The 26,420-nt window shown below is 43.5% G+C and overlaps 1 protein-coding gene across 3 annotated transcripts in view; it reads right to left on the bottom strand.

Moving 5' to 3' along the window:
• Positions 1–26,420, bottom strand: part of ATP10A (ATPase phospholipid transporting 10A (putative)) — a 169,894-nt gene that overhangs the window by 12,866 nt on the left and 130,608 nt on the right. For all 3 annotated transcript variants that reach the window (XM_053311535.1, XM_053311537.1, XM_053311536.1), the window contains 7 exons: positions 17,422–17,616; positions 13,877–14,438; positions 10,057–10,160; positions 9,723–9,849; positions 6,088–6,272; positions 5,319–5,640; positions 2,350–2,426 (listed from right to left, as the gene is read on the bottom strand). In XM_053311535.1, the coding sequence (XP_053167510.1) occupies positions 2,350–2,426; positions 5,319–5,640; positions 6,088–6,272; positions 9,723–9,849; positions 10,057–10,160; positions 13,877–14,438; positions 17,422–17,616 (1,572 nt within the window). The remainder of the gene's footprint in view (positions 1–2,349; positions 2,427–5,318; positions 5,641–6,087; positions 6,273–9,722; positions 9,850–10,056; positions 10,161–13,876; positions 14,439–17,421; positions 17,617–26,420) is intronic.

Raw genomic sequence — 26,420 nt, 5'->3', positions numbered from 1 at the left:
GCTATCACTCTGTGACCTACTTCTGTGGAACTGCCCCTATTGAGAAGTACTGAAGTTGATGTGATTGGTGTTTATTTTGGGAGGATGGCTTTGTCCACTGAAGCTGTTACCTGATCTTACAGTTATCAGGTGATGAATTATCTGTGTGAATCCGTAGCAACTTATTTTCAATAACTGCCATTGACTTCCATAGGACTTGCTGCCTAATAGGAAGTCGTGGTGGGGAAAATATGAGGCTTTTGAGGGAGTATAGTTTAAATGGTTTGTGGCCTGCATGATAGTGCTTATATCCTCAAATCAATGGAGCAATTCCAAGGAAAGAGGCTTAATGATCTCAGGAACTTTGCCCTGATTCTTTCACACAGTCCAGTAACATGGACAGACCTCTCCACTACTCTGTTGACTGATGAGGTGAGAGATCAATGGAACAACTCCTTATTGGATTCCTTATTCCTTATTAATTCTAATTCCTTATTAAACCTAACAAGGGTTCCTTATTAAACCTAAATAAGAATTCCTTATTAAACCTAACAAGGGTTCTTCTGTCAGTACTTACTCAATATCAATTTCTGGAGTTTGAAAATAGACCGGCTATCTATTAATATAAACCCCCTCGCCAAAGAACACAGCATCTTGCTATAATAGAATGGAAAGGCAAGCAAGTTTATTTTTGCATTTCCACAAATATACTCAAGTGCATTTGTCCCCCTAGCCCACCCCATAGGTCTATTTCTGATCAGCAGGGGAAGAGAGAAGAAAGCAATTTGAATGCAAAATGACAGATTCAATTCCTTCCAAATTTTATGGAAGCAATAGCATGGAGCATATGAACTGCTAGTTAATTCCCATTCATAAAAGAGCATTTATGAACAACAAGATGATATTTGGTAATGAAATAAATATTCAGCGGGACATGGGGAAAAATGACTTCTCTGATAAATCTGCATTATAAGATTCTAACACTGCTTACAATACAATGGTATGTAGGGTCTCTTTTACCAAGCAGTCTTCCAGTCCAAGAAAGAGTATCAGTACACTCTTATACTGAAGTGTGAACATTTCATTCATGTGTAACAAGAATGCAAAATAAATTATTTAAGAGATTTAACCATACAACAGATAAGTGATGAGCAAGAGATAATGCACAACGAGCCATACAGAACTGAGTGCTGTAAAATGCAATGAAGAAGCAGTACAATGGGGCTACATCAGCAGGAGTCCTTATATCTCAAAGGACACACCGTACATGTTCAATGTGCACCCATAAAAATATCAGATGTTTATTTTTTTAAAGTACTGTGTTAATAAGGCAAATGATTGTTTGATACAGGCATTTTTGCCAGGGAGCTGGGAATGGTCAAAATTCTTGGACGAGCATACACTCAGTTGCAATTATGCATTTGTCACCATATAAGTTATGTGCAGTGTCCCTAAGATTTAATCTGGCTGGTGGCTTCTGGTTCAATGCATCTGAGATATATCTTAGGGAGAGGGAGTTCAGTTGCTTAGGACAGTGGCCCACATGTTCTGCAGCAATATGAGGGTGGAAGAAGGTCTGCACCCTTGCAGAGAGCTTGGCGTGTCACTGTGGTGAAGGCTTCTTTACAGCTAAGTAAGTGGGGAGGGGAAAGTATTTATGCTTCCCTTCCCTTCTATCCCTCCAAAAACCTTCACTTCGGCTGTGCTCCAGACTCATTGTGAGGGCACAGACCTTCTGCCCTCAATATCACTGTGGAACATGTGGGCCACTGTCCTCAAAATATCCACATGGTGATGTAGAAAACAAAAATATAGACTTGGTCTTTTGTTGTGGGTAGGTTGATGCAGACCAGCACAGACTGAAGCACTTCCAAACTTCAGGGATCAGAAGTGCTAAAAAGAGTACTCCCCCAGTCCCCCAAGTTAGAGCCATCAGACTGTGTTCTTTGTTGTACCATACAATACTTGCTCCCAGTTATGCTGCAAGATAATTTTCCAAGAAGAAAGTAAAGTAGCTGATGGGGGGGGGAAGGAATATTCACAGTATAGAAGAAATGTGTTATTTCTAACCTTTTATTTTACACATTTAGCTGAAGATCTCTTATAAGGTGTGCTTTACAACCTCAATGTAAGATGTTTAAACTTACCATAGTGTTGAGGAAAGAGCTCTGCTAGAAGAGCTTTACTAAAGTAATTTTTGCAAAGCCCGGCTGGTTCACCTCAAGGCAACTTACAAGTACCTCTGAAATTTACAGTGGCTGTCACAAAGCAGCTTGTTGCAGCCCACAGGGACACAAGATGCAAGCAGACATATGGAAAACATATGGACCCAACGTTATCTGGGGCTGCTATTTGGTAATCATACCTTACCTGCATGCCTTCTGGACCGGAGATCCCCACACCAACATCAGCTACTTGTATCATACTGACATCATTAGCTCCATCACCTGGAACAAGTGAAGAAGATGCTGTTTGCTATTAACCGAAGCAGAGATGACAAATGATAAAAAAGCAAAGGGAACCAAGAGAACATTAAGGAATAAAAAAGGGATGGGATATTTAACTTTGAAAGGTCTACTTTTGTAGAACGACAGTTTAAAATCCCAGTCTGACATGTTTACTTGTATAGGCTTATATTCCATGCCAAACTAAACTATTTAGGACAGCGGAGATTTGTATATACCGAGTCATTAAATGAGGTCTAAAGTACAGAAAGACACCTGCTCTCCATAGCCAATTCATCATCTGATGTCTGCCAGGGGGTGGGGGGGGGGAAGGGAAACATTTTTCCCCTGTAAAGAATACAGCTTACTGGGAAAAGGGGCCAAATACCAGGATCTATTTATATGTATATATATGTATACATGTATATATTGCCCCATACAATATAAAACCAATTAAAACACAATAAAACAATTTAAAACGCAATAAAAACTCTAAAACTGAAGCTTTAAAACTATAGACCAAAAGCCTGACTAAACAGGTATGTTTTTAGGTCCTTCTTAAAACATTCAGAGAAGGGGAAACTCTAATTTCATTAGGAAGCACGTTCAAGAGTCCCGAGGCAATTCTAGAAAAGGCTTGGTTTCGAGTCGCCACCAACTGAGCTGGTGGCAACCGGACCTCCTCAGATGATCTTAACATGTGTGTCTCACACATTAATAGGCACTATGCAGTGAAAAATGTGGCACTGAACATAGAATCCTGGAAGTTTCAGCTTTCATTCCAAAGAGAAATCAAATTTCTGGTCCTCTTGTTATGTTTTCTGAGCTTGTTCTGGGAGCAAAGTGCTCAGTCTTGCAATCTATCTGATGCAACTGAACAGCAGAACATAGGATTGAGCAGTTCAAGAGCAGTGGGGTTTCGTTTATGATTAATAATATGTTCTCTTACTGTTTGGGTTAAATGGAAGAGAATTTGTGTAACTCAAATTGGACCATCTTCCCAGTCATTATGACTGTGACAAACTGTCTTAAATCTTTATCTGCAACCACTAAAGACTGGCCTAACTGCTGTGTCAGAACAAGCCAAGAATAACACACAACTACAACCTCTACTGATGTTTCTATTTGAACAGACGATTAAAGCAGCTGATCTGTTGTCCTCTCATTGTTCTAAACATTGCTGACCTTATGATGTTCTTTCAAAATAATACATACTTGCTACAAAACTTTTCTTCTCGATCTACCCATAATAATGTTATACCAAAAGAGTACTTTTCTATGGGAAAATGCTGAAGGGAAATGCATGCAAAAACAATTTCCTTTGTCTGTTTCCTCTCTAAAGACATAGCAATTAGATTAGATTTGAAAGAAGGAGCGTGTTCTTTCCCTCGCAATCCAGATTCTCTTTGCATTAGAGTGTGTAATCTCAGCTTATGAAGTAAAAGTACAGCTTCTACTAATGGGTGTTGCCAGAGAATGCTAGCACTTGTACATCTGCCACAGGGTTCATACAGATGACTTGTTAGAGAGAACTCCTTGCTACACTCAACTCCACTTAGATCACTGTGGTATGAATCAGATGCTATGCAGATTATACAAAACTTGGAAATCATTCCATAACAATCCATAAAATTCACTTAGGCCCTCTGCCTCAAATGCAGGCAATAGCCCATATAGTATACATGAAATAGCTTGCTGTTTTAACTCTTGAAAGGCTATTATTGTTTCCTCTTAAATTCTAATAAAGAATTCAAATTATGGATGTCTGCAGGGAGCGCATTCTACAGTCCAGGAGCGGCTACAGAGAAGGCCCGCTCTGGGTCGCCACCAGATGAGCTGGTGGCAACTGGAGCTGGACCTTCACAGATGATCTTAGCGTGTGGTGGGGATCAGACCGAAGAAGACGCTCTCTAAGGTAACCTGAACCTAAGCCGAAAAGTTGAAGTTTTCACCTATTTATCTAGGAGACTGATGAGCTGCTCTTCAACATAAAGCTCCCAGGGCAGGATGTAGTGAAAGATAAAAATAAAACCACACAATTTTCACCTCTCCCTGCTTTCTGCTCCCATCCCTGTGCCAGTGCAACATATACTTCCTATCTAGGTTAAAATAACCTGAGACGTGTCATATCATGTCATGTCATGTCATCCATACCCACCAATCTTGGCTTCTTCTAACCTACTTGTTTCAAATAAGCTGAGATCTGTAACTCACTTCAAACTTTGGGTACAGATCTGAAGCAAGCAGGTTGGAATAAACTGAAATTGGTGGATTTGGATGACATTATCAATCTTGGCTTATTTTAACCTAGATAACACTGGTGTGGCGATGGAAGCAGGGAGTATGAATTCCTGAGGCTCGGGAACATTGTATGGAGCTCAGCTGCATGATATCGGAACTAACCCTATATATGTAAGCTCTGGGATGTTGCGTGGAGTCCAGCTCTAACCAAGGTTCATAGGAACATAGGAAGCTGCCATATACTGAGTGAGACCATAAGTCCATCTATCTCAGTATTGTCTACACAGACTGGCAACAGCTTCTCCAAGGTTGCAGGCAGGATTCTCTCTCAGTCCTATCTTGGGGATGCCAGGGAGGGAAACTTGGAATCTTCTGCTCTTCCCAGAGTGGCTTCATCCCCTAAAGGTAATATTTTACATTGCTCACACATCAAGTCTCCCATTCATATGCAACCAGGGTGGATCCTGCTTAGCTAAGGGGACAAGTCATGCTTGCTACCACAAGACCAGCTCTCCTCTCCAAGACCAGTTCTACATGGGATCTAAACCAGCACATTGTGCCCTGAAGGAAAAAAGAATATCTGCACAAAAAGAAGAGTTTCTTCTTTATAGTTGTACTAATGAGAAACAATCTCAGTGAAACTGAAGTACTTGCCTACTGCCAAGGTCATTGTTTTGAGTTTGTCTCTGATCAGCTTCACAACCATTCCCTTTTGAATTGGAGTGGAGCGGCAGCACAGCACTGAACGACATCTCCGGGCTAACAGAAGAAATTTGTCTTCCAGGGTTTTGTCAAGGGCATAAGCTAGTGTCCTTCCATCAACCACTAAGCCCAGGCTGGGGTGTGTGGAAGACGCTGGAATGCAGAGCGGGGTAAAGCTAGCTTTCATGTTCTGAGTAGCTCTTTCAGTGGTGTCATTTGAAAACTTAGACTCTGCACAGAGTAAATGTTGTTCCAGCAACATGGCACACATTTCCTAGAATGAAACAGAATAAATAGGTCAATCAGTTAAGAAACAGCAGCAGCAACAACTGTAGCCAAATGATATCTTGATTTTAAAAGCAGTTTACAGAAAAAAGGAAACTACAATAAAAACTATCAGATACAAGCAAAATCTGAGGGAAAACACTGCAAAACAGAAACATTAACATCAATTGAATGTATGGACCAACCCCGCCCTCCCCCCGCCCAAAGCTTTAGCCTGGTACCTGACACTAACTAGACTAAGTTCCTGGTTAGCAGCCCAGTGTGTTCCTGACAAGCAGTCCAATCCATAAACGGGATGCCACTGCTGAAAAGGTTGTCTTGTAGTTGCCACTGGCCTATATTCAGAAGAGGTGACAGTTGGAGAAAGACCTTCCACAAAGATCTCAACACATGAGGGAAAAGCCAGTCCAGTATCTAAAGAACAGTGCTGTCATACCGGTGAATCAGCATTTAAAGTGATGATTTCTGCATCATGATCCAGTAGTTTGCAAGCATAAGCTATATTAATGGCAGTTTCTTGTTTATCTCCAGTTAGAACCCATATCTGCAGGCCAGCCTTACGCAAGTTTGCAATAGTTTCTGGGACCCCATCTTGTAAACGGTCCTCAATGCCAGTTGCACCTGCCACACAAACAAACGAAACTCATCATAGAGAATTAAACAGTTAATCATAACCCACTGGGTGTTAAATCATTATCCTTATACATGGTTTCTGATTTCATGCTAGTTTGGTATGAACAGAAGAAGATACCTCATCTGGCTGAACACATATCATTGAATCACTGCAGCTGTCATGATAATGAACACAGATGAAGTAGACCAGTCTGATTGACGTGCTAGGACATACTCTATCTTAGTCAAACATCTTGCACTGAGGCAGGCATGGATCTTTCAGATATAACCACTAAAAGATTTGCCTATAACATAACTCAGTGGTGGGCAACCACATTTCATGAAGGTCCACACGTCACAACAGTGTTAGTGTGATCCAGAAACTGGACAACTTCCGGCATGTGTACATTCCTTTTTATCAGGTGGGTTTCCATGTGGACTAGACATCTGGAATCTGGAGGTACAGTCTACCACTCGTCCTGAAGATTTTAGTAACTGCACTTCAACGAGAGAGCAAAAAAGCAACAGAGGGCATGGCATGGAAAAGAAAAGGAGCTAATAGGACAAATCTAGTAAAATAAACACAGAAGCTTAAGCAAGGGAGCCATGAAGTGAGATATGCTCTGGAAGGGGAGAATGAGAAAACACAGCCAGGCCTCTATCAGCTTTGAATATACACATAAACCTTAATGAATTCAAAATTACTTGAACACAGCTGGATAAACAAGAATGGTACCCCCTCAGGACAAATTTTGACATGATTTCTCCCTGCTGAGCCAAAAGATTATCAGCTTTGTGGTTTGTGAATAGCCAGCCCTGAGACCAAGGTAAAAGTCTGACAGACCAGGGTCGTATTCAGACATGACATAGTATGTGCATACAGATGTCTGTACATGTTTTTTGTGTGAACAATTGTACATGCATGCCTTTTAAAAGTGAATTTGGTACAGGCCTCCTCAAATGCAAAATACAGATATGAAGTGTACTGCTGCAGGGATCCTCAACGTTGGGCCCCCAAATGTTCTTGGACTTCAACTCCCATAATCCCCAACCAAAGGCCACTGGGCCTGGGGATTATGGGAGTTGAAGTTCAAGAACATCTGGGGGCCCAACGTTGAGGATCCCTGTAAATACTGTACATGTGTTGAAGAAAATATGTGAACTGTACATGCTTATAGATCTGTATGTGTGCACATTGTACACAGACAGTACATGCATTAAATGGAACAGGCTCAGCTTTGAGGGAGTTTGCCAGTTGCATGTCTCAGGATCACACCACTGACCATTCCCACACTGCACACAAGAATATTGCTAGCCATTTCTATCTCTTCACCAGACCCCAATTTAAAAGGAGGGAAACCGTGGAGAGGAAAGGTAATTTGGAGACCTGCCATTAGAAGTAACAGCCTAGAGTAGATTTTACCATTGCTTGTGGAAGTTGTCCAAGGGAACCTGCCCCTGCCCCCCCCCGCCCCAACATCATTTTCTTCTGCTTTGTGATGGTTGAGCAGTCTAGTCAAAGTCCTTTCATTGAGCAGGCCTCTCAGGCCTCCACTGGCAACATAGATGGCTTAGTTTTGACAGGAGTTTGTTTTTATTTATCCAGCTGTGTTCAAGTAAGCTTCAATTCATTAAGGTTCATATGTACACCCAAAGTCAATAATGGATGACAGATTTTTCTTCAGTTAAAAAAAAAAGTTAGCATAGTCCCTGCAGTCTGGGCCAATACAAAGAAACTGCTCGAAGAACAGATATTTGTGATTTTATTCAACATAGCAAGTGGTGGGAGGCGCTTTTGACATCACAGCCTACAAAACAGAACTTAGCACTGACACTGCATTTTATATTTATATTTTTATATATATCCAACCTATCACAGGCCTTCCCTATGAAATATAACTTTGCTAATGTTGTATGCTAGAGACACAGCATTTCCTTCAAGTATTTTCACATGAGCATTTTCATTGGACACAACAACACATTTGAAATAACTTCGCTAAAACAATTGTGAGTAATCCAGATTGTGTCAACAAGACCCAAGAGGGCTTTCTGTGCTCTCGGAACTGAATTTCTGTTCTATGAATGGAAGAAAGTACAAAGGTGGTCATTTGGAAGTAACTGGGAAGTTCAGAGGTGAATTGCATGTTACTGTACATGCAAAAGTGTGCAATGAAGCTCCCTATTTTAAAAAGGCAACCGGGTTGGATTTTGAACAGGAGAGAGGCATAGAGGGGGTAAGTGCTACTCCTTTGCCTCTTAGCTCTGCAGAGTTCAAAATGCAGACAGTTTAAGAACTTCTCCTCAATGCTCCTCTGCACAAAATCCATTCTCAGCTGTTGGCATCAAGACCCCAGAATACATACTTGCCTGAAATATGTAGTTGGCCGTTCAAAAGCTTAAAATTGGCTTAATACCAGATTTTACATGGGATCCCAGATCCACACTTGCAAGGCAAACTTTCAGGAGCCTGCAATCCACAGGGGCTATTCACATGACTGCACACAGGGTGGATGGGTGGGCAGGAAGGCTGCACTGAACTTACCTCCCTCCCAGACAATTTCCTTGCCCTCCCTGCCACCTCCTGAAACGGCTCTCCTGGTGCAGCGCAGCTTTCCAGAGGCTGGAACAATGCATCCCGGTTTCCAGGAATCCCACAATGCACTTTGCAACAAGCATTGGGGGGTACCTGCATCAGATGGGAACTCTAGGAACTCATCTTTGTGTCTGCTCGGGCTGCAAGCAGCCCAAGCAAACACATGAAACCCCAGCTCCCAGGTTAAGGGCACGCTCGCCTAAACGCCATGTCAAAAGGCAGGTTAGGCATCATGGCAGCACTGGGATCCACCTTGATCCCAGTGCAGCACATGAGCAGCCTAACCCAGGCTGGGCTGCCCTAGCCTGGCTTAGACTGATCATGAGAACAGCCTTACAGTGTTTTGAAGTGTTTTGAAAAGGCAAGATGCTCAGTTTGGGGATGTGGTCTGCGGGCTGGGGCTACGTCAAAAACATAGCTTATTTTAAGTACTGATTCCTTGGGAGGGCAAGGCCACCCAACTGTGTATATTCACTTCAGTACAGAGTCACCCCTACCATGCTGCAGAGTGAATTGAGTAACTGCAGGCAGTTAATTTGAGGAAGAGGAGATTTGGAATAATCTCCCCTCCCACCACTGCCTTCTCACCTCTGCTGTGGCCAGCAGCATCCTGTATCCAGCCCAACAATATGGGAAGAAATCCTCCTGCCTGATTCTTCCTTCTCAATGGTTGTTGATGCTGCCAAGCCCAGCAGAAGCAGCAGTGCAAGAGCAGCTAGGCATGGCTATAGGGGAGGGGTGTGCATGTCTCTGGGGAATGGGGGCAACTGCAACTCCAGAGATTAAAAGAAACCATTGGAAAACGTCTTGGTCAAATTCTCAGTTACAATGCATTCCGATTTTTCCTATTCATGCTTTGAAGTTACCTAGGAGATGCAGATCAGTCTCTATTCGAATTGCTGATTGAAACAGCAGCTCTTCCCGGTTGTCAATCGAAGATTCTGCTTCAATGTGACTTTTTAGCCAGCAAGCATAGTCTTCCTTGCTCAACACCTGTTAGAGAGGATTACACACAAACACACACGCACACACAAACACTTCACATTAATAGAATTTACAGGCCAAAATCCAGCATAGCCCAATCACAGCCCATTTTAATGGGCTTACGCATATCCAATGGTGTGCAGGGTTGTTTCATATAAACCATTAAAACCCCATACAAACAATTTAAACTCAATTTAAGAGAGTGCCCCTGCTTACTTTCTTTGCAATGCACAAAGTTCTCAGTCCATCTGCAGCATAAAGATTAAGGAAATTCTGAATTTTGCTTCGTATTTTCTTTTGATGTTTGCCTCTAGGGTCATCTGGAAATAATTAAACAACAGTAAAACTTTTAAAATGAAAAACAAAACCCTGTAGTTTAGTGGTCTTAAAATGAATAAAACCCTTCCCCTCTTTCTGGCTGGAAACAAAGCATCGAAAATATTGCTTTTCTAGCAACACTAGGGTCCCACAGAAAACTCAAAAGCTTTCTAGATCAATTATTTTGTGTAAACTGTATACTTATTCTCTTCATTTTTAAAGTACGAAAGACTCTTGTTCAACATTTTAAATGCATACTATCCTGTGTAATTTGAAGGTGTTTCTTTTCATTTTTAAATATCTAATTCCTATATACATGTAGCTGCAGTGCAAGATATGGAACCGAACATACGCTGCTGGTGCCTGGAATGCTGAATTGGCCCAATGGTCACCTAGCTCAGTACTGACTGTTCTATACTGACTAGCAGGATCCCCCTGGGGTTTCAGACAAGAATCTTTCCTAGCCCTACCTGCCAGGGACTGAACCTGGTACCTTTTGCCTGCAAAGCAAAAATATTGGATTTATTTATCATCCAGTAAATCAGATGATACCAATTTATTGTCATCCCCAGCCAACAAATTGTGGCTGGGGATGATGGAAATTGTAGTTCAATGACATCTGGAAAGCCGAGGTTTCCTACCCTGGCTCTAGTCTATGCCAAATGGATGCAATATGTAGTTCTGCCGTGGTGAATGCATTGATATGCATAATACTTTCATATAAACTGTTCATGTAAACCATAAGCCTTTATGTTGTGGCTTTTCTGGCACCATAAATTTTCCTTTAACTGTCTTTTTGGGAGAAACAAGCATCCGGAGACACATTTTTTCAATATTGCATGATAGAAGTACCATCATCAGGACAGGTCAAGCATATTCTCCGTTGCTGGAAAGACCAGCAGTTCTTAATTCTGTGGCTCTGCTCTTATTTATGGTGTTGAAAGAATAAAAAATCCCAACTATATCTTTCTATGTTTCACTAAACAAATACCGGAGAAGAGAAATCCTTTCAAGGCAATTTTGCTCCAGCAATTTTTAGTAATATTAAAGTAATTATGGAAAGACATTTATGCTGAAAACCAACATTCACTGGCATATTCAGGATTACATTTATGGATTCACAAGGTACAAGTGTCAAAGAAAACAATCCAATCTGACTAGCAAATCTGAAATGCAGCACTAATTTCAGCTCCATATTTTATTAGTGTCATAAGAGAAAGATTTATAAGAAAGCAGATCTTAATTGATCCACAGACATTTTTTCCTCAAGTGCTGGACAAAAAACTCTGCAAATTGAAAAGAAAATCTTAGATATCAAAAGATTATGCAAAAGCCAAAAAAGGTGCTCTTTAAGTCTGACGGTTTAAAATAAGCAGTAATTTAAAATCTCACCTGGCTCACAGCATGTTCATGTATCTTTGAGAAGTTCTTCAATTAAAAATCTATACTTTCAGGTCTCAGTGATGTCTACTCACCATTAATTACCTCTTCCTATAAAACCTGTACTGACTTTAATTGCCTGAATTGTACCTCTCTTATTTTACAAAGCTGGTTCATTTTGCTCTACTTAATATATTCTTAAGTATTCTCAAGGTTCAGCTCTATCACTGAAACTAAGATTCAGAGGTAGTATTGGGCTGTGAAATTGAGTGTACCCTTCTGTGCTCTTGTGTGTGGATTCTCCCCATCACTGACTTAGTTGAATTGTTGTATATGATAGTTGCCAAACAAGTAGGAATGTGCAAAACATTTCGAGCTTGAAACGGGCTGTTTCAAGTGTTCAGAGCTCGAAACAAAACACCCTCCAAATGAAGGGCCTGTTCTGAGCTTGAAACAAAATGACCCCATTTCGAGTCGGAATGTTTTCAATGGTCCAAGTGCTATTTTGGAGGTCTGTTTTTCCAGGGAGAGCTGGTCTACCAATTGGGGTTGGCAGGTAGACCAGTCCTCCAAGACTGGTTTACCTGTCTGATGCACTGTCTGATGCACAATGGGCTGATGCACTGTCGCCTCATGCAGCAGGTAGATCAGCCCTTCGAGGTGAGTCAACGTGCCAAGTCCAGGGCAGAGGCCTGATCTACCCACCTCATGTGGCAGTAGATGAGTCCTCCAGAGCAGGCCAATGTGCCAAGTCCAGAACGGAGGCCTGGTCTACCTGCTGACTCCAATTGGTAGACCAGCTCTCTTGAGAAAAACAGCCCTCCAAAATGGCACTTGTAACAGTCTAACATGGCCGCTTTTGGCAAAACGTTTCATTTTAAGCTCAAAACAAAACACAAAATCTTTTTCGTGCATATCCCTACAAACAAGGGCATGGTCTGTAGGCACATGTTGCAACAACCTTGCTGAAGTTAAGTTGATCTGGATCTGGGCAAAACCCATCTGAGAGAGTGAATGGATATCCTATGTATGCAGCTTTGAGTTTGTGAGAACAATGGGATAAAAATGCAACAAGGAACAAAATCAGGTTACTACAGAACAGAACATGCTCCTAAACTCAACTCCAGGAACTTGAATTCTTAACAGGTTCCCAATTCAAAATGTAGTAGCCCTAGTATTCCTGATACCATAACATGTCAGAACACTTACACAATTAGTTACTATGCTAGTCCACCCCCTAAACCTATTATGCTTCACTGTATCAAGGAGTTCTCACATGTGTTCATAGTCTAAACTACCTTCACAATGTTGTTCCAACAGGTTCCACTGCATGGGAACAGCCATAACCACTGGCCCCAATTCAAAGCCAGTCATTTGCAACTGAAAACAGTGGCCAACATCAAATTAATGAAGGGCTGGTGCCGCATCGCTTCACGAGTGCTCTGGGGCAGGGGCGATTTTCCCCTCTGAAGTTAACTGTTACCCCCCCAAAGATGTCTCAGAGTTGCACGGCCCTGAGGAAAACATTTTCAGGGCTCACAGAGGGCTTCAAAGGGAAGAGAAGATCAACACAAATCACCTCCCATACAATGTGTGATGCATGTTAGCTACATGGGCACTTCTTTAGTTTTGATGTTGGGCAATGGGATTTGAATTGCATATCACTTTTCCATTGGTTTCAATGAGACAGATTATTAGCTTGAACTGCATTGGGGATAGTAGTTGACATAACAAAAACTCCAACATTGGTGTTTCTGGCCTGCCGGGCCTGTTGTGCACGTGAAAGGCAGCCCCAGGGGTGTTGGGGAATGTGCAGTTGCACAGCTACTTAAAACTGCATGGGCTTGTGTTGTGTTGCTTCCATTGTTTCAAATTTCACACATGTAGCTGCTCTGGGGTCAGAACTGCTGGCATCAGAAGATGCGTCATGTCAGCCACCATGCAAGAAGGGAAGAGTGGTGGTCTGGGATTATTTTAACCTGACACAAATGGCCACAGAATGAGGCAAAATAAGCTTGCACAAGGCAGTGGAGTGGCAGTGGAGATGGTTTAGTGTCGGTACTATTAAAATGTGTGTTAACTAGTATGTAATGCTGCCAGAAGTTAATCAATACAAGACTGTGGAGACTTGGGAAAAGCTCACAGAACCTATCAGGCAAAGGGCCAATAACCTACTGTTCAGATGCTGCTTCTCAAGAGATAATAAAGACAGAAGGTGCTATGAACATAGTTCCTTAAAATTTACAACAGTGTACAGATTTATCTATACTGTGGCAGAAAAAGTCAACCTTAAGTTGTTATACATTTTATTAGAGGAAATAAATTCAGAAAGTCATACCTGAAGAACACGGCCGAAGAAGATCCATGATAACTGAATCTGCTCCTTTAGTGTAAACATTTATTTCATCAGTAAGAGGATGCCTGACCACCACAGACATTCTCTTCCGGACAGAATCAAAGCCCAGAATATGTAAGAGTTCAAAGGTTAATCTGCCCAGGTGAGGTAGCTCTATGGATACCTGGTCAGGCAGCCTACCAACCAAAGCACAGTCATATGCTCTAGCTGCATAGACAAGGGCAGCTTCATCCGGACTCTCTGCCTCATAACGCAGTTCACCCTCTCCAGGCTGATTCCCAAGTGTCAATTTGGCCTGCTGGGAACTATAACCATTGTTGTTCATCTGGGAGGAGTTAGCTAGCTTTTCTTCCAACTTTAGTACAGTGCTGTCTGTGGAAGCTGATGAAACAACACTAGAACCAACGCGGTGAGTTGATTTGCTGGTAGCCAGGCTTGATGAGCTGCTGCTGTTAGAGCCAGAGGTCAGACGGCTGGGGGTGAGTCTTCGAATAAAGTCCTCTATAGTCTTAACTGGAGATTTCAGCTCATATCGGACTCTGACCTTGATAAATAAAGACCAACAACCAGGAAAGGAAATAAAAGAGAGACACACAATAATACACTTTTTAGAGCATGAGTGAAAATTGTAATCACCTTAACTTTCATCTTAAGTCAAAAGTTTTTATTACACAGTCTCTCTTTTCAAAAGGGAAATCACTGAATTAAATAACACACTAGCCTTCTTCCTATATTATAGAGGACAGCCGCACTCATGCTTACAAGGGGGAAAGTGGGGAGGAAGTCCTGCCCTGCCACTGCCACTCACTTCCTCGCACCTGACCAACACGCTTATGGCACCCTTTGTCTGAAGCGTGTGTTCAAAGGTGATTCTGTGAGCTGCAACCTGCATTGACCCAGGAGGTTTCCCACACAGGGCTTTTACAGTGATTTTGCACATATGAGGCGTGGGGTGAGTTGATATGAGGGCAGGATTTAGCCTGAATTCAGTACTGAGACAGCAAGGTACTGTTCATATAGCAAGCAGAATTATTCAAGTTTTATCTTTACTAATGGACCTTAACTCAAAATATCTGTATCCAAAATAGTTTGACTTTCTAGAACATTTTCCTGTGATACTCTGTCATTCTGCCCAGCATGATTCCGATGTGCAGAGAGACCCCAAGTATAAAGCAGATCAAGATGAGATGGAGGTGTGGTGTTACTGAGTGTCTGCTGACAAGATAGCACTCTATCATGGGCAGACTTGTTTCCTGCCTGGAGTCAACTTCCGTCCCATTTCTATTTTCCCTTAAATTTTAAAAATTCTTCTCTCCTGAAAAGCCTGACTCATTTAAAAAAACAAAACAAAACACAATTTGCCATTGGTCTTGCGCAGCACTTCCCACCCCCCACTTTTGCTTTGTGCAACAGCTTAATATTGCTTCCTTGTGGGCGGGGAAGAGCTGCCACCAGGGAAGACGCTTAGGAGAAGAGGCTCCTCCTTGGTGAGTGTGCAGTTCCTGGGTGCAATTTGAGGTGCTGGTTATTACCTTTAAAGCCCTTTACAGTTTGGGCCTGTTACTTGAAGGCCCACCTTATCCCATGTGAATCTACACAGTGGCTTTCTCTGTGATAGCTGAACTCCCTGCAGAGGAGATCTGATTTGCATTTTGGAAATTATTGAAGGCTACTCTTTTTAGCCAGACGTTTGGCCAGAGAGCTTAAAGATCTCATTCTGCACCATTTTAACTGTGATTTTATAGCTGATGGTGTTTAAACTTCTTTGGGTTTTTCAAAATTGAATTGAATGCATCAATTGAATTGGAAGCATTTTAAATTGTTTTATTCTATATGATATGCTAGGCTTTTTAATGAAGGGCAGTCTACACATGCACATAACTAAATACATAAATGTGCTGTGATGTGTGCCAGGACTTGATCTCCTATTAAAATAATGAGAATGTCAAAGGCTAATAACTGGAGAAATAAACAGCAGATTATTTTCAGAATAACTAAAGCACATACTCCTCAACTGACCTGAATTTCTCAATATATTTAAAGTGACAGGGAAAAAAGGAAAATGTTATCCTTGTCATCAAAGGGTCGCAAACGTGAAATCTGTTTCCTCAGGGTCAATTTTCAAACTGCTATTTGTTGAGTCATTTCTCAACAAATCTGAACAAAGTGTGGAGAACTGATGGCACTCGTCTTCTAATTGATGATGGCCTGATGGCACTCGTCTCCATGCCAATTTTCAGGTGAATTGGATGAATTGTTTGGATTGCATGACTAATAGCATATTAGGCTTACAATAGTAGAATGTTTGTACTCTTAGGTCGGACCAAACCTCTCGGGCCAGTTTGAGTATGGCGAGGGCTGTTATTTTAAAAAAAAAGATTGACTTACCACTGCCAAGGGCTTTGGCTGCTGCGGCGGGGGGGGGGGGGCTCCCCAGGCCCTCCTCTCTCCCACCAGCCTTCCTCCAAGTTTCCTTGGGCCATTTCAGTCTGTTTCTGAGCCATTTTGGCCATTTGTGCATGCAGTGGCCATTTTTTGTCCACTGCACATGTGTGTGGGCCATTTCCATGGCCAGGTAATGACCTGGGGCATGCAAATGGCCCACGCACATGTGCAGAGGCAAATAAAATGTCCACAGAACAAGTAAACAGGGCTGAAACAGCCCCGAAATGGGCCAAATTGGCCTGGGGAGACTCAAGAGGATGACAGTGCGGGGAAGGGGAGCTGCAGGATACCCCTCAGTGGCCACTGCAGCACCCCGAGGCCGCCAAAGCCCTCAGTGGTGGTAAGTCAATCTTTTAAAAAACAAATTCTAACTGTATTCGCTAACCTCAAACTGGTTCAAATTCAAGTCAAGCCAGGCCTCCCCATCTGAGGTGGCAAAACTGGTTAGGTTTTTAGGTCTCAATGCACGGTTAGGTTCACATTTGAAATGAACTGGGCAAACCGGTTTTGTGCACACCCCTACTATACAGGTACACCTGTATAATTTATTTAAATGTTCATTCTTTTTTCTCTCCAAGGAGCTTAGGGAAAAGAACATGGTTATGGCAGGTTAGAATGAGAGTGATTGACCCAAGGTGACTGGCTGGTTGAGAAGGAATTTGGGTATACCCTGGTCCTAGTTCCATACTCTAACCACTACACCACACCAGCTCTCTTCATGAGTCCTTTGAACAAGGTGGGCTACATAATTAAACACATTTCTCCCTGTTTAAAATCATGCTGAGGTTTTCAGAGCCCCAAATAACCTTCTTTGCCATGAAATTTAATGAGACTAACACAATCCTGTGCACATCTACTTGGAAAGAAGCTCTATTGAACTCAGCAGGGCTTGTTTCTTCATAAACATGTTCAGGACTGGACTGCAGCCTTTTTATACTTGGGAATAAACCCCCGTGAACTCCATGAAACTTTCTTCCGAGTACACAAACACATAGTCTGGCTGCATGAATGAAAGTCACAGGTTTGAAAAATCAATCCAAAAGCAAGCTTAATTTCTTTCTTTCTTTCTGCCATGGTCTCACCTTCTGTCTTGGCTGATTTGGAGATGTAACTACCACCGTATTACAAATAGTCAATGCTATAAAAAAGTCAAAGATGTCTGAAAGTTCAGGAGAAAGCTGGGATAATGGTTGGTCATGGCTCCTCAGGATCTCTAGGTAGCTTGCACATTCATTTACTTTTTCAAGCAAATTAGGATCGGGCGTGATATCTTTTTCCTACAACCGAAAGACAGGCAAAGTGAATCATTTGCAGGTCAGTGCATTTCTGCCGTACCTTTCAAAGTCTCCGGGCTGAGCTTGTTCTGCAGATGTGCTCTGTGAAGCATATCTTTAATAATCCCATCTGTGTCTTTGAACCAACTCACTTCCGCTCACCCAAAAGAACATTACAATCCAGGTCCTGTGCTTACAAATAACTTTTTCTAGAAGGCAAGTGTGGAGGGATTATCTCCCCTCAGTTGGCAAACACTTCGAAGCAAGGCAATGGCGGTTTCTATGCATTTGGGGATGGTTAAGGCTGAAGTCAGAAAGCAATGAAAAGTAACAACTTTTAACCATGCGAATGTTAAAGAAATATTCAGCTATGTACATTGGTCTTATGTACTGATAACACATACCAATATATTTTCATAATACTAGGAAATTATGAATTTGATTTCTGAAATTTAATTCTGGAATTTGTAATAACTAAATGGCTCTCTAGACAAAAAGCTCATGGAGCAAAACTGTCCTTGGGCTGCATGTGTGTCAGAACACAAGTACAAGATTGCAAGGTTGAAAAGGAATGCACCCTCATGAGAAAACAAGCCCTGGACCTTGCTTGCTTCACCTCCTCCTTTCTTCATTTTATTTCTTTTTTTAAAAAACATACTGTTGACTCACAGCAATGGGTTGGGGAACGTTAGTGGAAAATGAAGTGGTAAGACTGAGTTGTGTTTTGTAATTGTACCATTAAACAAAAATACATTGTAAAAATAAAAAATAAAAAGCCTGGTAAAAATGTGAGAACCCATTCCCCTGATACCCAATTTCCGCTGACATATAGTTTTCTATATGCCAGTTTTTAAATACAGTGTATGCACATGCATGGGTGTGCATGTCATTTGATGATGCAGGATCCCTCTGGCAATCTCAAGTGGTTCAGTTCAGGAACAGTTTTAACATGCAACGGGCTGTTTGTTTAGAGAATCTCCCAAACACAGAAAACTTTAAACATCTGAAAACCTGATTTCAGTATACTGTAATGCCGGGCAGACTCCTCCTTTCTATTCCCTGCTGTTCAAACTGAAACAGTCATTGTTTCATTGTGAAAAGAAATATTTTTAATAAGGCATCAAAAGCGGGGGGAGGGGTGGTGGTGGTCATCATCACATTTCAAATATAGGGGGGCTTAGATGTTTGAACTGGAAGCTGTCCAAACCCAGTAATAAATGATCAGTTACTCTCTGTACAGAATTATAATTTTAAATCATGGGTGTGCTCCTGCCCCAAGTGAGGAAGGAAATGAATAAGGAATGTGACATACATGTTCAGCAACTGGAACGAGGGAAACAAACTATATGGTATTTTTACGTATACTTGCCTGATTTAGAGAAACCAATCTAGGAATCAGGTTTCCTTTGGTTACAATAATATTTTCTTGGAACAAAAAACCAAAACACATTCCTGGTCCTTTGCCGACAGCTTTGTGGTCACTGTCAGGTATCACTCTTCATGCCAAGCTGCTGACATACTGAATAAATTGTTGACAACATTTTCTCTTTTAACTTTGAGTAAGAGGCCCTTAGAAGATCCTCTGATCTTTCCTCCCAGTTCCCCTTCTCCTTCACCACTTTTATTAAAAGGACTATCTTCTAAAAAACAAGTTGCTATGATAAGAATTAATCTGCCTACTTTCCTTTTACTACAATCTTACTTGATAATTACCATCCTCACAAGTTAGCTCACTTGCACCTCAAATGTTCATGTATCCACTATCTTGAATTGGGATGGATCACAAACTACACCACGGAGGTGTCCCTATGTGTTCCTACAACTGTACCCAGTTTGGTACATATTGGTCCAGGCATTGCAAAGTTGATAGGGACAAGGTCTGTCTGTCTCTCTCTCACACACACACACACTATGCTGGGTGATCTCATAAGCTTACTGTACTTTCCTTAAGGAAAGTAGGCTAAGAATGGGCTGTCCTCATGCCCCCGTATGCATCAATCTTGATCACTCAAGACCTCTGCTCAACATTTTTATCCCATCCCCATGTCTATTGTGAAATTCTGCAGTGGAGCTTCCATGTACTCTTTCATTTTAATTTTGCATCTCCAGCAAAATTAAGTGTCAAAGACAGATGCAAAGAAGGCTGTGCAGATTTATTTATTTACTAGCTGACCCAAGTGCAGAGCATCTGCACCCCTAGTTCTCCCTTCCTCCCCCTCCATTTCAGGGCTCAGCCAGTTCTCCTTACATCCCTCCAGCCAGTCTCCTTCTCTGCCGGCAGCTCTCATTCTCCTTGCGAGAAGGCTGGTAGCCCTGTTTTCGCTCGCAGTGGCAGTGGCACCTCCTCCTCCTCAACCACCCTCCCACCGCCAATTCTCATCCTCACGAGGAGCCTGGCAGCCAATTTTTGTTGACTGCTTGGCCACTCGCAGTGGTGCCATTGCTTTCTCCTTAACCTCCCCCCCGCCTCTCTCCCCTCCACCAGCTCTTGTCCTCCTTTTTGCCACCTGCTTGGCTGTCCTTGGTGGCTCACAATGGTGCCTCCTCCACCTCCTCCTTGGTCTCCCTCCCTCTGCGCTAGCTCTCGCAACTCCCAGCAGCTGCTTGTGAACTCTTGCGAGAGCTGCCACACATAGGATTAAACATGGGCACGCCTTAGAGAATTATATATATTTAGATTAGATTGTATTTCTATACTGCCTGATATAGATATCTTCAGGCAGTGTACAAATTAAAACATAACACAATATAAAACAGTTAAAACCCATAAAACAGAATCTCAAGTTCAATTAATAAAAACACATAAAAATTTCAATTTCAATTGAAAGCCTGGGAAAACAGGTATGTCTTTAGGGTCCTCCTAAAAACAAACAGAGAAAGAGATGCTCTTATTTCAGCAGGGAGTACATTCCAAAGTCCTGAGGCAGCCACAGAGAAGGCCTGGTCCCGAGTCACCACCAAACAGTTGGTGGCAACTGTAACTGGACCTCTCCAGATGATCTTAATAGGCGACAGCGTTCGTGACAGAGAAGGCGCTCTCTTAAGTACCCTGGACCCAAGCCATTATGGGCTTTATGGCACTTTGTATTTCATTTGGAAACAGATCGGCAGCCAGTGCAGTTCTTTCAAAATTGGTGTTAAATGGTCCCTTCGGGTAAACCCAGAGAACAATCTGGCTGCCACACTCCGTACCAAATGTAGTTTTCAAACTATGTACAAAGGCAGCCCCACATAGACTGCATTATTGTAGTAAACCTAGAGGTTACTAGCATATGCACCACTGTTTTAAGGTTACTTATCTAGATGTATCTAGCATGTCAGCTGAAGCTGATAAAAAGCACTCCTGGCCATTGCCTCAATCTGAGAAACCAGAGAGAGTTTAGGATCCAGGAGTACTCCCATACTACGGGCCTGATCTTTTAGGAAGCGAGTAACCTAATTCAGAATAGGCATATCTAAACCATCTCTCAGGTCCTGAACCCCTACAGACAGTACCTCTGTCTTATTACGATTCAACATCAGCTTGTTATCCCTCATCCAGACCATCATCACCTCCAGGCAGGCATTTAGGGGGTCATGCCATTTCCTGATGAAGTTGGTATGGAGAAGTAGATCTGGGTGTCATCAGCATATTTGAAACATCCCAGAACAAACCTCCTGATGATCTCTCCCAGCGGTTTCATGTAGATGTTAAAAAGCACTGGAGATTAAAAAGCCTTGTAAAACTCCACATATTAGCTCTCACTTTGCAGAGCAGTCTCCAAGCGACACCATCTGGAATCTGCTGGAGGGGTAGGAATGGAACCACTGTAGAACAGGGCCACCCAATCCCACCTCCTTCAAGTGACCCAGCAGCATACCATGGTCAGTATTGAAAGCTGCCAAAAGATCCAAAAGGATCAGCAGAGTCACACTCCCTCTATCGATAGCCAACTGGAGATCATCCATCAGGATGACCAAGGCAATCTCAACCCAATAACCCACTCAAAAGCCAGTTTGGAATGGGTGTAGATAATTTGTGTCATCCAAAATTGCCTGGAGCTGAGAAACGACCACTCGCTCAATCTCCTTGCCCAGGCAAGGAAGATTAGAAACAAGTCTGTAATTAGCCAGCTCTGAGGGGTCCAATGCAGGTTTCTTCAGGTAAGTCTAATAATAGCCTCCTTAAGACAAGGAGGCAACCTGCCCTCCCTCAGAGAAGCATTTATGGTATTTACCAGACCATCTCTAATAATGTGACTGCCAGATGAAATGAGCCAAGTTGGGCAAGGATCAAGACAGCAGGTGATGGGACATACAGTTTGAAACAGTTTGTCCACATCTTCAGGAGTAACAAACTGAAAGTGATCCAATTCAATTCTACAAAAGGAGAAAAGCTCTACAGTAGACTCTGCAATAATTGAGAAGTCTAGTTTGCATGAATAAAATATATATTTTCTGCAAAAAAATTATTAAAGACATCACAGCAAGTGAAACGAAGCATTGGTTCGCTTACCGTGAAGGCTTCTTCTGGTTGCTGCAGTCAAGGCCATCTCAATGGGTTATCCCCCGCCCATGCTCCAAGGCAGGACTATGCTAATTAGCTGAAAGACAGAAGTCTCTACAGCCTGAGCGGGATGACCCCACCCAGTTCTTACAGGCCAAGTTAGCAAATAAAAACTGACCTATATTTCCAACCACAGATTAAGCTACATGGGGTAAATCATGGTAAGCTAGAACAGAAAGATGAGTTGGATGGACATATGATACTGAAGAGCACTTGCCAGCTGGAAGAGTGATCTAATTCCAGCACTCGTACTAAACGAGTAAAACAAAAACAGCAACACTCCACCATCAGGAGCAACCCAAGAGCGGCTAGCCAGGAGGGCCGAGATGGCCTTGACTGCAGCAACCAGAAGAAGCCTTCATGGTAAGTGAACCAATGCTCCGTTCTTGGTTGCTGCAATCAAGGCCATCTCAATGGGACATACCAAAGCCTGTACGTCACCAGGGAGGGATGCGCTCTTGGCCGCTCCTGTAGAAGCACCCTTGCAGAACTCGTCTACCAAAAGCCACCTAGGTGGAGGCATAATGTCCACTTTAAAATGCTGCGTGAACGTAGGCGGATTATTCCAGGTTGCAGCCCTACAGGTTTCCTGGACTGGTTCATTGGGTGAAAAAAGGCGGCTGAGGTTGCTGCCGCCCTCGTTGAGTGGGCCGTGATATATAAGGGAGGCCGAATGTTTTGTGCGCCAGAATGATACATGCAGTAATCCATCTGGCAATAGTTGGAGAAGTCACTGCTTCACCTATAGATCCTGGTAGAAGGAAACGGAGACAGTCAGTTTTATGGAATGAGACTGAGCTGCTGATATAGGTCCAAGTTGTGCCAGTTACACCTGAGAGTGTTTTGGTTGTGGATGGACCTTGGTCCTTAGGACGTCAGGAGAAAGTCAAAGGCGGACGAATATCCTAGATTCCTCTGTAAGGCCAACGGTGAGGGTTCCACTGTGTTAGGGAGCCTGCTAACCTCTGGTCATCTGCCCGGTAAATCTCATGTCCAGGAAGGAAACTGGACATGTGCCCAGCTGATGTACTGAGGGAGAGGTTGACGGGTAGCACCCCTCAGGCACGATGACACTGCCTGCCTTAGGATAGGCTGCAAGCAGTACAACAACTCTCTAAGATTAGTTTGGTGCGGTCATCCAACTATATGGTCATGGACCTTCTATCCTAGCTGGTGGTGGCGGGAGGAGAGAGTTCCACCCTGGAAGAACAATTAGGCAAGAATGTTAAGATAACTGGAGAGAGTCCAGAGATTATAAGCCTGTGAGAGGTTATGAGCCTGGGGTAATATATCCCATGATGGGAATAGCGGTAGTCACAAAAACAGTGATATTGATCGAGGCATTGCCCTGTGCCATCATCTCATGGCTAAGATGGTTTATATGGAGAGACACTGTCAATAGGCTAGATCGAGACGGAATGAGTCGACTGTACAGTTGGTGCTTGCCATGTCATTACCTGTAACGGGGTACCCAGTGGAGATTAAAACAGTGAGTCATACCTTACTGCCCGGAGGGAGTCTTGATATGTCTATTGGGTGCTGGAGATGAGCTCCCCTAGGAACCATGGCTGTTACATGACTCTGGAGAGGATATCTAAGATGGGAATGTGCCAATATGGCCCTGGTTACTGCTAGGCCAGGCACTGGACATGGCTGCACGTCCCACTCTACAGAGGAGGCAGACCTCAAAGGTCTAGGACTCGTGTTGCTGAGTGGCTGGACAATGGCTCATTTATGAGAGCCCATGTGGACTATGCTGTACTGGGTAGGAGGTATGTCACTGAAGCCTAGTACAGCCGTCTTGGTTGTTGAGTCAGGGAGTGGAGATCTGAGGCAAAGTATATTTGTCTTAGGGGTAATACGATGTACCTTCCCTTTCACCAATTTGTGTTTGGAAATGAGGTATACTACTCTCAGGGGTGTGCCCTCATACCTGTGACCAGAGATGCTGACATGACTGAGGCCTTCCTTTGTTGGAAGTGGCAGCTACACTTGCATGCCAGCGCTTGACCCAGGTGGGAAGACTGGGTGGGACTGTGGACCTGTAGTCCTACCATGATTGGAGGAGACTGTCCACTGCTGTGTCGTTGTTAATTTGGCAGTGTTCACATTGTATATTAATTGTGGGACATCCAGAAGGGTGAACAGGGCCGGAAGGACTGTCAATGTGAACTTCCTCGCCAGCTAACCGGAGGTAGATGAGGGCTATCCTCAGGGATTTCGCTCATAGGTGGCATCTATCCAGGTGGTCCCTCTGAACCACTTCAATACTACCCCAGAGATCCAGAGCCAGGAGGGTGAAGGAACCAGCCTCCTAAGGGGGTATGACTCTAGGCTTCATGCAGCCACCCTATGAGGCTAGGGTGGGGCCTTGGAAGGGGAGAATTGGAAGAGGCAAGGCTGTCAGTGCCTGTGGTCAGAGGCCTCATTAAGGTTCAAATTAGGTGCACGAGAGCAGCAGATAGTATGAACATACTCCCCAATAATGGTATGTTAAAGGGAGAGTAGAAGTACAGCGGAGAATCCTATGTCTCATGGGAGGGCATGAGACCTCTGGCTAGATGCCTGTCTTTAGTAAGATATGTAAATAAGCACCTCGTTGAGGTAAGTTATCTCACTGGAAGAGGGTGTACCTAGTGATAAGAGAATCACCCCAGTAGTGTAATGAAAAGGACACTGAGGCCTCTGAGTACCAGTTGCAGGGGAGTCGCAGCAGGAGAGAAGGCGTGCCCTCAACTCCTGCCTGTAGCTTCCAGTGGCATCTGGTGGGCCACTGTGTGAAAATAGGATGCTGGACTAGCTGGGCCTTGGGCCTGATCCAGCTGGGCTGTTTGAGGCTGGGGCTCTCCTGAAAACTTAATTTTATGTTCTACTGGACTGGAGGCATAGAATGAATAATTGGCACTGATCTGGAAGGTCATTCTCCTTGGAAGTACGGGTTGCATCCTTTGCAGGGAGAACCCTCTTGTGAGGGAAAATATTAGTGTCCCTGGAAGTTCATTTGAACAAAAAATTAATTATGTCCTTTAGTGAAGAGGAGCTGGTCTAGACTGGCCATGGGACTGATCTAGCATGGCTGTTCCTGTGCTGTTAGAGAAGCGACAGTCACAGACCTTGTTGTGCACCGCCCAGAGCCCTGGAAGGGGTGGTATGTAAATGCAACAAATAAATAATAAAACAACAATACTGTGGTCTCCCATTCAAATGCATGCAGGGTTGATCCTGCTCCGCAGATGAAAACACCCTCGCTCGCCCCAATGTAACCAGATTTTCTGGTCATAGAGGCCTCTAATGAAATAAATGTGTTAGTGTCCCATACAAGTGTGGCGTAAACACATATCATGGGAGCAGCAGTGTTATGGACATGGTTATAAGGCTGTGACTCTGCCTCTAAGGGAGGAAAGTTCTGTAGAAAACGAGGGGGCCATATAGCTGACCAGAGGAGCATTTTTCCTCCCTCCATTTGCCCTTTATACCCTGGAGGTTCCAAGGAAGGGAAAGGGTATTTGTCAAGATGACCCCTAGAGGGCCATGCATTATTGCACCCTCACAAACTGGGCTCTTTGGCGAAGGTGCAGGAAGGGCCCTCCCAGGTTTGCTAGGATGAGCTGCCTATAAGCCAGCCAACCGAGCTTAGTGCAAAGAGCTCTTGTGGCAAGGGTTAAAAACTCCAACAGGCTGAGGAGTTAGGCCTAGAGAGGGGAGAGGGGGCCACTGCCTAGGCAGGTCTGTGGCCATAGGGAGATGCTTGCTGGCCTTGATCTTATTTTTGTTTGTTTGTTTTCTATCCTGCTCTTCCTCCAAGGAGCCCAGAGCGGTGTACCAAATACTTGAGTTTCTCTTTCACAACAACCCTGGGATGTAGGTTAGGCTGAGAGAGAAGTGACTGGCCCAGAGTCACCCAGCAAGTCTCATGGCTGAATGGGGATTTGTACTCGGGTCTTCCCGGTCCGAGTACAGCACTCTAACCACTACACCCCACGCTCACCAGTTTTGGTGGGCTCTCCAAGCTGAGGCTGCAGTGTCTGGAATAGCTCCCCGCATGGTTGGTTGCAGCAGTCCTGGGCTAGACCCAGGCGCTTTGCCTCGCTGCTAGGAACAGAACTCCTTTGGGAGTTAGTTGTCACTGTTCCCATCCGCTCCCCGCCAATTACTTGAGCCGCTGGAGGCTGTACTTCTTCCCGCCGGACCTCAGTTTGTTTGCTGCCTGCCTCATGGAGACAAGGATCAGGCACCCGAAGGGGCGATCACTTGTGCTTAG

This window comes from Hemicordylus capensis, chromosome 3 (genome assembly GCF_027244095.1).
Source record: "Hemicordylus capensis ecotype Gifberg chromosome 3, rHemCap1.1.pri, whole genome shotgun sequence".
NCBI classification, from domain to species: domain Eukaryota; kingdom Metazoa; phylum Chordata; class Lepidosauria; order Squamata; family Cordylidae; genus Hemicordylus; species Hemicordylus capensis.
Note: the sequence above shows the minus strand (reverse complement) of the source record. Positions and strands in the feature narration are given on the sequence as shown.